The sequence below is a fragment of the Mixophyes fleayi genome, chromosome 3, assembly GCF_038048845.1.
Source record: "Mixophyes fleayi isolate aMixFle1 chromosome 3, aMixFle1.hap1, whole genome shotgun sequence".
NCBI classification, from domain to species: Eukaryota; Metazoa; Chordata; class Amphibia; order Anura; family Limnodynastidae; genus Mixophyes; species Mixophyes fleayi.
In genome coordinates, this window is record NC_134404.1 from 347,681,562 (window position 1) to 347,698,879 (window position 17,318).

Genomic DNA, 17,318 nt, shown 5'->3' on the forward strand with positions numbered 1-17,318 from the left:
TAAACATTAGAGGATGATTCCACTCCTAGGACAGGCCATGCACTCTCCCTCCGTCCTGAGGACAATTCAGCTTGTCCTTGTCGGATGCCATCACGTCCACCTGTGGTGACTCATTCACGATCTGACTGAATCAATGATGATTCAAAGAGTGTGGGCAGAATGTGGAAATAATTTAAAATTTTTAAATAAAATCTAACTCCACATTCTATGCAAATATATCACCTTGATCACTACCAGTTTATAACCAAAAAGTGGTGGTATTTGTTTAATAGAATGTGGAGTTCCATTTAAGAACACTTTACATTCATTGTCTCCTCTCTCCAATGTTATACAATTCCTGAAGTCCATTCATTCTTCTGTGAAAATTTGTCTGCTGAGGCGATTCTCTAAAGTGTTCTGGATTTACCCAACCCCCCTACGAGGTGTGCTAGTATGCTAATCTTTTTTACAGCCTATTTATTGCCTCTTGCCCAAAAGCCTAATTAACGGGTCCATAAAATATTCCATAACTCCCTTCTGGAACATCACAAGATATGTTCTGCCCCATGGTCCTGTGAGACTTCTCCTGGTGGTCTGGTATCCTCCCACAGTCCAAAAACATACTGGTAGATTAAATGGTTTATGACATAAGCGAGTGCGTGTATTTGGTAGGAAATATAGATTGTAAGCTTCAATGGGGCAGCAAGTGATGTGAATGAATGAGTATTCTCTCTACAGCGCTGCATAATATGGTTGCACAATACAAATAAAACAATAATATGACATTAATACACATATACATATGAAACATGATCTGGTTATATTGATTCCTAGGAGAGATGCATCATCTCTAGGGTTCTTATGGGGTGTATGTAGGTATGTTGCTCTTGGAGGATGTTTTGGTACCATTCTTTATTCATGGCTGTGTTCTTAGGCAAATTGTGAGTGATCTCACTCCCACCAGTGCAGAGCTTGCTCAGGAATAGCAGCAGGTAGGTGTGAGTGCATCTGCACGCACAGTGAGATGAAGACTTGTGGAGGATATCCTTGTGCCAAGAAGGCCAGCAAGGAAGCCACTTCTCTTCAGGAAAAACATCAGGGACAGACCGATATTCTGCAAAAGGTACAGTGATTGGACTGCTGAGGACTGGGGTAAAGTCATTTTCTCAGGGTGTATGAGAATTCCCTTTCAGATCTGGAAAAACACTTGTCCAGAGAAGGAAAGGTGAGCGCTACTATCAGTCCTGTGTCATGCCAACAGTAAAACATTCTGAGACCATTCATGTGTGGGGGTGCTTCTCAGCCAAGGGAGTGGGCAACTCTCAATTCTGCCTAAGAACACAGCCATGAATAAAGAATGGTACCAAAACATCCCCCAAAAGCAACTTCTCCCAACCATCCAAGAACAGTTTGGTGATGAACAATGCCTTTTCCAGCATGATGGACACCTTGCCATAAGGCAAAAGTGATAACTAAGTGGCTCGGGATTCAAAACATCAAAATTTTGGGTCCATGGCCAGGAAACTCCCCAGACCTTAATCCCATTTAGAACTTGTGGTCAATCCTCAAGAGGCGGGTGGACAAACAAAAACCCACAAATTCTGACAAACTCCAAGCATTGATTAGGCAAGAATGGGCGGCCATCAGTCAGTATGTGGCCCAGAAGTTGATTGACAGTATGCCAGGGCGAATTGCAGAAGTTTTCAAAAAGAAGGGTCAACACTGCAAATATGACTCTTTGCATAAACCTAATATAATTGTGTTTAAAGCCTTTGACACTTATGAAATGCTTGAAACTTTACTTCAGTATAACATAGCAACATCTGACAAAAAGGTCTAAAAACATTGAAGGAGCAAACTTTGTGAAAACCAATACTTGTGTCATTCTCAAAACGTTTGACCACGACTGTACATTTTGTTCTTAAACACAGTATTACATAACAAGTCAAGAAAATTACATTATAGGCCTGATCATAAAGGAAAAAAAGGAGTACGTTTTCTCCTGGACAAAGGGATGCATATTAGTTTATTATTTTGCACATAAGATAAATACTGCCTGTGTTTTTATGTAGCACACAAATACTTGATAGCTTTATATTTACACTGACATTTAAAGTTGATCTACATGCTCTACCTCAACTATAAATCTGTCCTCATATTTTACATTTACCTCCCTCTCCAATGTAACATGGTTTTGCCCAGGTGCAAAGTTATTAATTTTTTTGCTTTCTTTTCCTTAATGCATCAGCACTAACCGGTTATAATCATGACAATAGTTTTACAGGAAATATAGAAGATCAGAATCCTAGTAATGTCTCTTTTACAGGGTCTTTTTTGTAGCGCATCCAGGTATAGAAACTGTTCTACGTATTGAATAAACCACTTTGCTATTTTCTGCAGATTTTGGAAAGGAAGTTAGTACAAAGACGGCTTATTAAATAATTGTTATTCAGAATTATCAAAAATTGTCCAGAATCTTTCTAGATGTTCTACAAGTGTAGAAATCTGGTCCCACAGCCCAACTGTATCAAACATGGTCAGTTTTTTTGTTTCCCAGCAGCTGAAACTTCATTATCTTAGAAGGAAACGTTTAGTTTCCCTCAATGACGATCCACTTGGATATTTGTTTCCAGGTTTGTGTGAATCCGCCTTCTGAAATGCTCCAGATATGATCTTCATCCCTCAGGGATTAAACGCAGCCTTCCACCCTCACCATAAAATCTGCTTATGCTGTGGCCCAAGTTTTAAACCATAGAGCTGTCATGGAAGTAATGACATAACTGGCCAAATAATCTGGCTAAAGCCACTAATTCAGCCACAAGCACTGAAATCAGCCTCTATTCATCTAGTGATATCTAAGCGAGTCACCACCTTTTCCAGGTCTGAATTTAAAACCTCCAACATTTCGTTGTCCAGACGTTTAATGCTCAACCCATGGATGTTATCGCTGGATGACAGTAAATGTATCCGTAAATCTGATTCCCACCTTCAATCTATCACAATTTATGAAGGATACTAGAATGACTCCCATTTAATCAGATCTTATCATTTTGTGGAATATAGATTTGAAAAATTATTATTAACCAATTACTTTTCTATCAGCTACTTTCCATTCCTCTCAGATCAATTCCCTCCAACAAGTGAGGTGTCTTTAATATCTAATACAACATTGAGGGTATTGTATTAAAGAGGATTCTGAAAAAGTATTTGATGGGACAACAGTAAATGTTCCACCATATTTTATGAAAAAAAATGAAGGACAGATGACATTGTACAGCCTAGATATTTTTTTTGTTTAAATTAAGAAAATAGACATTTTACAATCATTCTGTTCTGTTCAGCCAGGATAATGTTCTGTTAATTTTGTCTCTGAAACTCCTCTGACTGCTCGACTTAGGGAAACAATTTATATCTTCCTCCTCCAGCTCCGACAGTAGACTACGGCTCACAGTGACGTATCAGCCCCTTTACCCTCATCTTCCTCACTGGTCGGTGACCTGGTTCTTTTACTTGTTCCTGAGTCTTGATTCAAATAAGTCTAAAATTCTTCTAAAACCTGTTGGACTCAAATGAGAACATCCAGCGCCTCAGTCACCTCTATACAGCATGGTGCCCCCACAAACTGTCATGTTAGAGTTGAATTCCCAAAAGCCCAACCACGTCCTTCGGAGAACATTGGATTCTTTCACTATTGAAGATTTACCAGGAATCAGAGATCTTCTCTCTGGTTTGTAAATCGGGATCTCTAGGTGCTGAACTTTAGCCTTTAGGGCTGAATAATGTCAATACTAATTATTTTTGTAATATTGCACTGTGTTTTATTACTCCAATGACCAGAAGTCTCACCTCCTCTGCTGGATATACAGCTCGGTGGAGTGAGAATCTATGGCCTACAGCAGTATTTAATTGAAGCAATAGAAGAGAAAACTAAAAGGAACAGAACTTGAAGGGAACCAACATCTACGTAACTAGCACAAATCCAAATAAAGAGAATAGAAGAGCGATGGATGGATGAAATTAAATAATATAATTGAAAAACTTATTAGACATTTATTTATATAAAACAATTAAAATCATTTAAAATAATCAAAAAAATATCAAACACAGAAAAAAAATCACAATATTGACAAGTGTAAACCATATAGGCAATAATAAAAAAAGTTCTGGGTCCAGGTGGTGAATTAGATGATGTTATTGAAACAGTTCTGTGGATACAGATAGATAAACCCACAAATATACCAAATCCCTCCAGTGTTTAATAATAATTTTCCAATAGATATTCAGACTGAAAGACCATTGATATAGACAGGCGCGGGCTGGGAGAGGGATGGCCGGGGGGCACACAGGAGGCCGCATCCCCTGTCATGTGATGCGGCCACCTGTGCGCTGACACGGCCGCATCTGATGACATTAGATGCGGTCGCGAGGGGGGGGGGGGGACGACGACTATGTTTTTTGCATCCGGGGGGCGGCTGACCGGCCTACCCCCCAGCCCTAATAGCCATCTGACCCAGCGGCCCGTTGCCCCCCTGCCCAGCCCGCCCCTGGATGTAGAGTTAAACAGAAAGTGTTATCCAGGAATATTCCATATGGAAATTAGGCTCCACATACACTGAGGCAGTAAAACAGTTTATCCGATCCGAAAGTTTGACTACAAACCTCAGTAGGACCTTGGATTTAGATGAATTAACGCTGTATTGAGCACCTCTATTGTCAAGCATGGGTGTACAATAACAAAGTACAGCTGTCCATATTAGGGAATAATCCCATTAGTTTTTGGGAGTGCACAAATAATCCATTAGGCAACGATTTGGAAGCCAAAAAACACTGTCCACAGTGTATTGTTTGCTGTAGCTTAAGTTCAAATGTTATCTCCCTTATGTACAGCTGAAAGATATCCGGATACAATAAGGAGACACAATAACGATTGGAACAGGAAAGATTGTTACTCCTGCCATACCGATATAAAACTGACGCGTTTCTCCGCCGTTTCATCAGAGGTAAGTATATTGCCAAACAAGCACCCTTAAATATCATTATATATAAATCGGGAGCCAATCAATAACACTCCCTAATTAATTAGTCAGATTGCCATAGGAAAAAAACATTCTGCAAACAGCACTTCAAATATTTACAAAATTACAAAGTATATAAAAATATTAATATACAACAGACCTTAATCTATCCTGCATAACTATATTCAATGCATCCGTGATCAGATAATCCGTACAGCGGAAACATAAACCACGTGACACAGTGCTTACTGCACATGGCTGGCAATATACTTCTGAGATGGACACTATATGGGGGGGTTGATATGTGGTTCACATCCAACGGTGTGCAGGAACCACAGTTCTTCACATAATGGCAAACATAATTTATTAGGAATAAAAGTCTGAGGTAGTCCCACGTTCAGTCCCCAGACCTCCAGGGTCATCACTGAGGGGCTCTTTTAAAGAACGCATCCAGAGTGCCGCTGCCCTCACTCCGGGGTCGTTTCGCACTTGGCGCTGCCTGGTTTCTAGCTTTGTTCTTTGGTCTGATGGTGGGTGTCGCGGTGGGAGTAGCTGTTCCAGGACTGGGGGTAGAGAAAGAGTTCTGCAATTCCTGGGCAAAGTGATAATCCATGTGCTCTGGGAGGTCCCACACCAGAATAGTCCGGTGGCACTTCTCACAGTCCACCATGTCTTCCTTGCACTGTCCGTTCTCGTCCTCTGCCGGAACTGTGGCTGATTCTAGAGAAGAAGAACTGGCCAGAAAGCCAGCGGGTTCCTCTCCAGAGTCATCTCTGTCTTGATGAGGGGTGGGAGGATCGGATGTCCCTGGGTCAAGCAGCCGTCGGGAACGGGTGAGGAAGAACGACCTACAGTCTATTTTGCTCACACTGTCCTGTTTACCTGGAGATTGCTCGGTAGAGGGGAAGACACTAGAAATTGGGGATTGTTCCTCTCTGGTTTCTTTTCTCTTCTCGGCCGCTCTCTGGAACAAGAGCTGGATGCTGCTGGGAGTTCTGATCTCCATATCTAGTTTCTCTTTCTGTGGGGTTCTGGGGCTGCCCGATGACGCTTGTGTGAGACTGCACTGAGGGGATCCAGCGACGTCCTTGCTCAGGAAGCTTGCAATGCCAGTTCCAGAGGATGCAGTCGGGGAGAATTTGCTGGCACAGAGCGAAAGCAGAGTGAGAGCTGGAGACCTGGGGGGGACACAGAGAAAGCTCAGCGGTTACATGACATATGCAGATTTAAGTCCTTTGTCGGAACTGCTATAGTTTACATGTAGCTTTTACTAGAGGACGACAGAAGAACTAAAACTCCGCCATCTCCCCAAACAGCCTCGCCCACCCAGCACAGGTTATTATATAGCAAAGACGTAGAGATAGAAAGAGGTTCCTACAAAGCACATAGGTACGAGGAAGAAATATTTAATTTCTCCAACGTCCCAAGCTTGTTATCAAAACCATTTCCAGGGTGCATAGAAACCTGACAAAATACCTAAAAAACACGACTTAACAGGAAAACAATGTAGTCTGTGAAGAGAAAGTGCAATGCAGCATGGTCAAGCGGCGACCTTACAGCTCCACACTTATAGGCTATGTGGAATTACACTTTCCTGAGAAAACAGCGCATTGCTGAACCCTGTGAAAGTTATCTCTAATGACATGTGGTAGCGTTTATGCTTCGGTCTCCGCAGGGGTGAATAGATTCCTGGTGAGTCCTGTCATAATAAAGTGAATTACAGGGCAGAGATAATCTCGGGACGGTAACATTGTATCAGTACCTGCATTTATTCTGTATGTGTAAGTGAAATAAAAAGTATCAGCAGTCACACGACTGTAAGGACTGTGACGGCTGTATGTAGATGGATCTATAGTACACACCACAGCACAGTATGATATATAGTACACACCACAGGACAGTATGATATATAGTACACACCACAGGACAGTATGATATATAGTACACACCACAGGACAGTATGATATATAGTACACACCACAGGACAGTATGATATATAGTACGTACCACAGGACAGTATGATATATAGTACGTACCACAGGACAGTATGATATATAGTACGTACCACAGGACAGTATGATATATAGTACGTACCACAGGACAGTATGATATATAGTACGTACCACAGGACAGTATGATATATAGTACGTACCACAGGACAGTATGATATATAGTACGTACCACAGGACAGTATGATATATAGTACACACCACAGGACAGTATGATATATAGTACACACCACAGGACAGTATGATATATAGTACGTACCACAGGACAGTATGATATATAGTACGTACCACAGGACAGTATGATATATAGTACGTACCACAGGACAGTATGATATATAGTACGTACCACGGGACAGTATGATATATAGTACGTACAACAGGACAGTATGATATATAGTACACACCACAGGACAGTATGATATATAGTACGTACCACAGGACAGTATGATATATAGTACGTACCACAGGACAGTATGATATATAGTACACACCACAGGACAGTATGATATATAGTACGTACCACAGGACAGTATGATATATAGTACGTACCACAGGACAGTATGGTATATAGTACATACCAAAGGACAGTATGATATATAGTACATACCACAGGACAGTATGATATATAGTACACACCACAGGACAGTATGATATATAGTACACACCACAGGACAGTATAATATATAGTACATACCACAGGACAGTATGATATATAGTACATACCACAGCACAGTATGATATATAGTACATACCACAGGACAGTATGGTATATAGTACATACCACAGGACAGTATGGTATATAGTACGTACCACAGGACAGTATGATATATAGTACATACCACAGGACAGTATGATATATAGTACATACCACAGGACAGTATGATATATAGTACATACCACAGGACAGTATGATATATAGTACACACCACAGGACAGTATAATATATAGTACATACCACAGGACAGTAGGATATATAGTACATACCACAGGACAGTATGATATATAGTACATACCACAGGACAGTATGATATATAGTACATACCATAGGACAGTATGATATATAGTACATACCACAGGACAGTATGATATGTAGTACACACCACAGGACAGTATGATATATAGTACATACCACAGGACAGTATGATATATAGTACACACCACAGGACAGTATGATATATAGTACACACCACAGGACAGTATGATATATAGTACACACCAGAGGACAGTATGGTATATAGTACATACCACAGGACAGTATGGTATATAGTACATACCACAGGACAGTATGGTATATAGTACATACCACAGGACAGTATGATATATAGTACACACCACAGGACAGTATGATATATAGTACATACCACAGGACAGTATGATATATAGTACACACCACAGGACAGTAGGATATATAGTACATACCATAGGACAGTATGATATATAGTACACACCACAGGACAGTATGATATATAGTACACACCACAGGACAGTATGATATATAGTACACACCACAGGACAGTAGGATATATAGTACATACCACAGGACAGTATGATATATAGTACACACCACAGGACAGTATGATATATAGTACACACCACAGGACAGTATGATATATAGTACATACCACAGGACAGTAGGATATATTGTACATACCACAGGACAGTATGATATATAGTACGTACCACAGGACAGTATGATATATAGTACATACCACAGGACAGTATGATATATAGTACACACCACAGGACAGTAGGATATATAGTACATACCATAGGACAGTATGATATATAGTACATACCACAGGACAGTATGATATATAGTACATACCACAGGACAGTAGGATATATAGTACACACCACAGGACAGTAGGATATATAGTACACACCACAGGACAGTATGATATATAGTACACACCACAGAACAGTAGGATATATAGTACATACCACAGGACAGTATGATATATAGTACATACCACAGGACAGTATGATATATAGTACATACCACAGGACAGTATGATATATAGTACACACCACAGGACAGTAGGATATATAGTACATACCACAGGACAGTATGATATATAGTACATACCACAGGACAGTATGATATATAGTACACACCACAGGACAGTAGGATATATAGTACATACCATAGGACAGTATGATATATAGTACATACCACAGGACAGTATGATATATAGTACATACCACAGGACAGTATGATATATAGTACACACCACAGGACAGTATGATATATAGTACACACCACAGGACAGTATGATATATAGTACACACCACAGGACAGTAGGATATATAGTACATACCACAGGACAGTATGATATATAGTACACACCACAGGACAGTAGGATATATAGTACACACCACAGGACAGTATGATATATAGTACATACCACAGGACAGTATGATATATAGTACATACCACAGGACAGTATGATATATAGTACACACCACAGGACAGTATGATATATAGTACGTACCACAGGACAGTATGATATATAGTACGTACCACAGGACAGTAGGATATATAGTACATACCACAGGACAGTATGATATATAGTACACACCACAGGACAGTAGGATATATAGTACATACCACAGGACAGTATGATATATAGTACACACCACAGGACAGTATGATATATAGTACATACCACAGGACAGTATGATATATAGTACATACCACAGGACAGTATGATATATAGTACATACCACAGGACAATATGATATATAGTACACACCACAGGACAGGATATATAGTACATACCATAGGACAGTATGATATATAGTACATACCACAGGACAGTATGATATATAGTACATACCACAGGACAGTATGATATATAGTACACACCACAGGACAGTATGATATATAGTACATACCACAGGACAGTATGATATATAGTACATACCACAGGACAGTATGATATATAGTACATACCACAGGACAGTATGATATGTAGTACATACCACAGGACAGTATGATATATAGTACACACCACAGGACAGTATGATATATAGTACATACCACAGGACAGTATAATATATAGTACACACCACAGGACAGTATGATATATAGTACATACCACAGGACAGTATGATATATAGTACATACCACAGGACAGTATGATATATAGTACATACCACAGGACAGTATGATATATAGTACATACCACAGGACAGTATGATATGTAGTACATACCACAGGACAGTATGATATATAGTACACACCACAGGACAGTATGATATATAGTACATACCACAGGACAGTATAATATATAGTACACACCACAGGACAGTATGATATATAGTACATACCACAGGACAGTATGATATATAGTACATACCACAGGACAGTATGATATGTAGTACATACCACAGGACAGTATGATATATAGTACACACCACAGGACAGTATGATATATAGTACATACCACAGGACAGTATGATATATAGTACACACCACAGGACAGTATAATATATAGTACATACCATGCTGCTTGCTGGGCTCCTGCCGTGTTAAAGCTTTTCAGTAGCACAAAGACATCGCTGCTGATCTTCTGTGCATCATAGCGGGCGAGGGCACAACATCGGGACATGCTGCTTGACCGGGGGTCTCCCTGGCGGTGTAAGCCCACTGTCAGCTGCTTGGCCACTCTGTGGTTCTGTGTAGGAGGATCACACACTGATATTGTTGGACATACGGAGGTGATGTGATACAACTTACTGTACACATACAGGGTCTGGGGTCCTCACCGTGTCTCTGTCCTTCTGTAGTCTCTCCTCCAGCTCCAGGCACAGCTGTAAGAGCCAGTACTGCACCTGTAGAAATGAGGAGCCTGGTATTATATGGGCAGTACGCAGAGGGCAGTACTGCGTAGGATCGGGGGCCACACGCTGGTGATATTTTCCACGTGAGATGAATATAGATCGATATTACCCGCTGCTACCGGTGTTCATCTACCAGATATCAGTGTCCGAGTCGTGTTTCTACCATCTGATGCTGGGACTTGTAGTGTTATATCTATGCCGTATACAGATGCTGTATACATTAATGGCTTCCGGCTACATCGATGCTGTTTATTATTGTTGATTTGTTTTTGCATGTTTATTTGTTTTGTTAATGTTCCTCATTTAAAAAAAAAACCAAAACATTTTTTATCAAATATTTCTAAAAAAACCCAACACCAGCTCTAGGTGCGTTCACATAAACTCTGCCTTATTAATGTGAATATTAGAACATATATAAGGATTAACTACTTAGTGCCGTTTCTGCAATTGCCCCTTTAGTTGGGCTGTTTTAAACATACAGAACCCCCCCCCCCTCCTCCACAGGAGACAGAATGATTAATTACTGGTCTATCCTACATCTTCTCTAGGGCTGAGAGCAAAGAGCCTGAACGCTCCTTTCTATTCAGTTATATATTTCTCTACCTCAATATGACTCAAATGCGAAGTTATCTGATGGTTCAAACATTAAACACAAAAAGCGCTTTGCTGAGGGTCACACATCCCACATGGACACCATGACTGGCCCCAGCAGACTGACTGATGCCACAGACATTATTCTATTCCTCTCTTCTAGGACACAACCTAGCGATCTGCAATGTACAGAGAGGGTATTGAGATTATAACATCAACTGATGAAAGGAGCCGTTGGAAGGTGTCCAGACGGCACGGATAGACCCACCTGATCCCGAGTGCACAGCGCCGTCTTCCCAGGAAAGTTCTTACTGCAGCCAATTGATTTGGGTAACTGTCTGGGCTTCACGGGTTCATCCTCAATACCGCGGCACAGGGCGAAGAGCCAGGAGCTACACAACACAACACAGACTGAAACATATATGTGTGTAGACTATCTGGACGTTCGTCACTGTACTAGTGAGACAACAAAGAGTTGGGAAGTAACAACACACCGGAATAGAATAACTTCTGTAATTGTGCACAAATGTCTCTCTCTGGAGGTGCTTATGGAGCTTCCCTCTATGACAGATCACCGGTATCTGATTCCATGATACAGAGCAAGGAAATAAATGAGAGATTCTCCTAACAACAGACAGATTCCAGCTGGATTCACGACCACCTGCTGGTATACTTAGGTTCCTTATGATTGTATACTGTGGTCCGTTTGCTGAGAGACTGAATCTGTGCAATTCGGCCTTGTGAACAACTTGGCCAAGCTAAAGACCCATTTGTGGATGGCTTAACTCTGACTTGTCATATTTACAAATTCCTTTACAAAAGTAGGGACTGTGCCATTAGGGTGGAGGCATGAGTGAAGGCAGATGTCTTATCATGAAAGCACACATGCAGAACACAGACAGCAACCGATGTTACTTACCCCGTTTTCTCCCCAAAGTGGCTCTGGAGATAGGATTCGCTGAACTGGGTGAGCTGACCCATATATTCCACACCTAGGATCTCTTTGATTGATGACCCAAGTTTGCCTCCAAGATGCCGACTAAGAGAAGAGACTGTTAGGCATCTCAGTTGCGTTGTACATTCCACAGCAACAGTTTAGACAGAATTGCTTCTTAGACAAATATAATAAAAAATAAAAGATTCTATAATTTCATCTCCAAGACTTCTCTTGTGCTGCTCCACTTATCTGGAACTCACCCCCCTCTCTCTACCTCTCTCCAAGACTTCCAGCAGGTTCTAAAAAACTAATTATGCTCACAAACAGGAGCCTCTTCCCTTGTGTCCACAACAGTTACCACCAGAGCCGTTCCTCCTGTTTGCTGCGCACAGGGTACAGGTTCAGCTGTATTCTCTATTACAAAGGATTGATGTGACTGGGTATAGGAAGTGACAGGCTGGTCTCTTATGTGTTGGATTGGGCGGCACAGGAACGGTGGGATAGGCACATTGGTAATGATAGTTTTATGCTGGCAAAACCATGTGTGAGATTAGGATCTTCTCACTTTACGTCAGGTCAACGGAGACCTCAGCCCCCAGCCTTTGTACACAGCATAAATAGAGAGCACTTGTATACTATCACTTCAGGACTTACATTTTGCCGATGGGCAGCTGGTTGAACAACTCCGTCACTGAGCCCTGGGACAAGATGGTTTGACGGTTTGGTTTATTTAACCCGCACGCCAATTTAGCCAGTATCTAGATTGGAGAAGAGGACACCGGGAAACAGTGGTTATTCTAACAGTGAATACTAGGTTCTTTAACTCTAGTAAACCCAGTGTATTATATCTAGAAGGAAACAATGAGCATGCATAATGATAAAAGAAACACTATGGCAGCCTAAAACCACCGTACTTAGAATGTCAGGACACGCTGCGTTCCTGTATATTATTTACAGTCATGGTTATATATAAATCTTTGGTGTAAAGTCTCTCCTGCCGCTACACACCTTGTTGTACGAGATCCCAGCAGAGCACTGGAAGCTGGTCTCCTCCTCTATGGCTGATCTCATCTCCTCCACAATCATGGCTCCCACAGTCAGCTGAGCTCTGGCTCTGAGGGTCCCCGGTAGGGAGTGAAGACAGCCACTGCGTGACCCCTAGCTGACGCAGCTCCTCTGAGGGACAGGACACAAAATCCCAGATCATGAGTTCAATAGAATTTAATATATCTATATCCAGTAACTGCCGAACTGACTGTCCCTTATACCCCAGCGGACTGGAGGGGTAAGGCTACCAGTAGGTATGCTGACGAGGGTGAAGGTCACCTCTATTCCCCTCCCCACGACTAACAGAACGGTCCCCCCACCCGCACTCTCAACGTTGATTCTTCCAGGATCCACAACCTGAGATTACACAAATGTAAACGGAGCTGAGGGTGCCTCTGACCAGACAAGGCATGGCTCCCCGTTATTAACTAGATGGATGACGTGATACATGGGGGAGAGTCACCTTTTGTTAGGTCCGTGCTGTTCTGTTCAGCTGATGGGTGAAGGTGAGGATAACCCTGCACATATGTGGTCTTCAGCAAAGTCTCTGATACAGGCCTGGCCGCCATCTCTCGTAGCCGTTTCTGCACAGAGTCAGTCAGGTCGATATAGGCCTCATCAATGCTGGGCTCTCTCTACCACTGCAAATCGAGACATGACCTCCATAACTTCCACACTTGCCTCCGATACCTGCAAGTGTCGTCATACATCTCATGTAACAGACGTACCCATAATAAGTGACATGTCCTACATATAGTCATACACACCTGCTCCCATTTCATGAGTTCCCAGAGTAACCAGACATGTTGACAAATGCTACCTAAATTCTGATGTCCCAATAGCCATATTTGTGGACAGTATTAAGAATCAGACATCTAGGGGATGTAAACTGGCTGAATGACTCAGGGGAAAGTTAGTCAGAGACAAATCAGCCAAACACCTCTGGAAGAATTTCTAGAACATTTAACTTATAAATCTGGGTGGTCTACTAACACTCACTTGGAGAGGTCAGCCTTCCCATGCGCCTCACTGACTCGGGCCAGCTGCAGATCGGCAAAGTAGCTTCTTGGCATCATTGGCAAAACATGTTCCGAGTCACCCCAAAAGCTCGGGCTTCATAGCTAACAGCTATAATTCTGCATGACAGAACAGACGACACAGCAGTATTATATCACTCTAGAGAAAGAACATACTCCCACCCAGACACAGCAATACTACATCGCTCTACAGCATGTCAAAGCTATCTCCCTCCAGACTCAGTGATGTACATTACTCTACAGCCAGGAGAACAGAGTTATCCCAAGTAACGACCGGTGAGACAGCAAAGCTCTAATCAATCCAAGTAACGACCGGTGAGACAGCAAAGCTCTAATCAACCAAGTAACGGACGGTGAGACAGCAAAGCTCTAATCAACCCAAGTAACGACCGGTGAGACATAGAAACATAGAATTTGCATGGCAGATGAGAACTGCTTGACCCATCTAGTTTGTCCAATTTTAACCTATGGTAATCCAAACCCTGTTTGATCCTTTATTCTTTGTAAGGATAACTTATGTCTATTCCAAGCATGTTCAATTGTTTTTAGCCTCTACCACCTCTGAAGGGAGGCTATTCCACTTATCCACTACCCGTTCTGTGAAGTAGTTTTTCCTCACATTTCCTCTGAACCTACTTCCCCCAGTGTCAGTACATGTCCTCGTGTTCTAATACTTCTCTTCCCACCAGTGTCAGTGCATGTCCTCGTGTTCTAATACTTCTCTTCCCCCAGTGTCAGTACATGTCCTCGTGTTCTATTACTTCTCTTCCCCCAGTGTCAGTACATGTCCTTGTGTTCTAATACTTCTCTTCCCCCCAGTGTCAGTACATGTCCTCGTGTTCTAATACTTCTCTCCCCCAGTGTCAGTACATGTCCTCATGTTCTAATACTTCTCTTCCCCCCCCCAGTGTCAGTACATGTCCTCGTGTTCTAATACTTCTCTTCCCCCCGGTGTCAGTACATGTCCTCGTTTTCTAATACTTCTCTTCCCTCAGTGTCAGTGCATGTCCTCGTGTTCTAATACTTCTCTTCCCCCCCCCAGTGTCAGTACATGTCCTCGTGTTCTAATACTTCTCTTCCCCCCAGTGTCAGTACATGTCCTTGTGTTCTAATACTTCTCTTCTCCCCAGTGTCAGTACATGTCCTCGTGTTCTAATACTTCTCTTCCCCCAGTGTCAGTACATGTCCTCGGTGTTCTAATACTTCTCTTCCCCCAGTGTCAGTACATGTCCTCGTGTTCTAATACTTCTCTTCCCCCCAGTGTCAGTACATGTCCTCATGTTCTAATACTTCTCTTCCCCCAGTGTCAGTACATGTCCTCGTGTTCTAATACTTCTCTTCCCCCCAGTGTCAGTACATGTCCTCGTGTTCTAATACTTCTCTTCCCCCCAGTGTCAGTACATGTCCTCGTGTTCTAATACTTCTCTTCCCCCAGTGTCAGTACATGTCCTCGTGTTCTAATACTTCTCTTCCCCCCAGTGTCAGTACATGTCCTCGTGTTCTAATACTTCTCTTCCCCCCCGGTGTCAGTACATGTCCTCGTTTCTAATACTTCTCTTCCCCCCCAGTATCAGTACATGTCCTCGTGTTCTAATACTTCTCTTCCCCCCAGTGTCAGTACATGTCCTCATGTTCTAATACTTCTCTTCCCCCAGTGTCAGTACATGTCCTCATGTTCTAATACTTCTCTTCCCCCAGTGTCAGTACATGTCCTTGTGTTCTAATACTTCTCTTCCCCCCCAGTGTCAGTACATGTCCTCGTGTTCTAATACTTCTCTTCCCCCCAGTGTCAGTACATGTCCTTGTGTTCTAATACTTCTCTTCCCCCCCAGTGTCAGTACATGTCCTCATGTTCTAATACTTCTCTTCCCCCCCAGTGTCAGTACATGTCCTCGTGTTCTAATACTTCTCTTCCCCCCAGTGTCAGTACATGTCCTCGTGTTCTAATACTTCTCTTCCCCCCAGTGTCAGTACATTTCCTCGTGTTCTATACTTCTCTTCCCCCCCAGTGTCAGTACATGTCCTCGTGTTCTAATACTTCTCTTCCCCCCAGTGTCAGTACATGTCCTCGTGTTCTAATACTTCTCTTCCCCCAGTGTCAGTACATGTCCTCGTGTTCTAAGTACTTCTCTTCCCCCAGTGTCAGTACATGTCCTCGTGTTCTAGTACTTCTCTTCCCCCCAGTGTCAGTACATGTCCTCGTGTTCTAATACTTCTCTTCCCCCCAGTGTCAGTACATGTCCTCATGTTCTAATACTTCTCTTCCCCCCAGTTACAGTACATGTCCTCGTGTTCTAATACTTCTCTTCCCCCCAGTGTCAGTACATGTCCTTGTGTTCTAATACTTCTCTTCCCCCCAGTGTCAGTACATGTCCTCGTGTTCTAGTACTTCTCTTCCCCCCAGTGTCAGTACATGTCCTCGTGTTCTAGTTTCTCTTCCCCCAGTGTCAGTACATGTCCTCGTGTTCTAATACTTCTCTTCCCCCCAGTGTCAGTACATGTCCTCGTGTTCTAATACTTCTCTTCCCCCCAGTGTCAGTACATGTCCTCGTGTTCTAGTACTTCTCTTCCCCCCAGTGTCAGTACATGTCCTCGTGTTCTAATACTTCTCTTCCCCCCAGTGTCAGTACATGTCCTCGTGTTCCAATACTTCTCTCCCCCCCAGTGTCAGTACTGTCCTCGTGTTCTAATACTTCTCTTCCCCCAGTGTCAGTACATGTCCTCATGTCTAATACTTCTCTTCCCCCAGTGTCAGTACATGTCCTCGTGTTCTAATACTTCTCTTTCCCCCAGTGTCAGTACATGTCCTCGTGTTCTAATACTTCTCTTCCCCCAGTGTCAGTACATGTCCTCGAGTTCA

General features: G+C 42.4%; 1 protein-coding gene across 1 annotated transcript in view; it reads right to left on the minus strand.

The window, feature by feature from the left end:
• Window positions 1-3,985: 3,985 nt before the first annotated feature.
• POLH (DNA polymerase eta) overlaps window positions 3,986-17,318 on the minus strand; it is a 33,802-nt gene continuing 20,469 nt past the window's right edge. Inside the window, exon 11 of the mRNA XM_075204494.1 lies at window positions 3,986-6,172. Coding sequence (XP_075060595.1) covers window positions 5,416-6,172 — 757 coding nt within the window. The 3' untranslated portion in view covers window positions 3,986-5,415. The remainder of the gene's footprint in view (window positions 6,173-17,318) is intronic.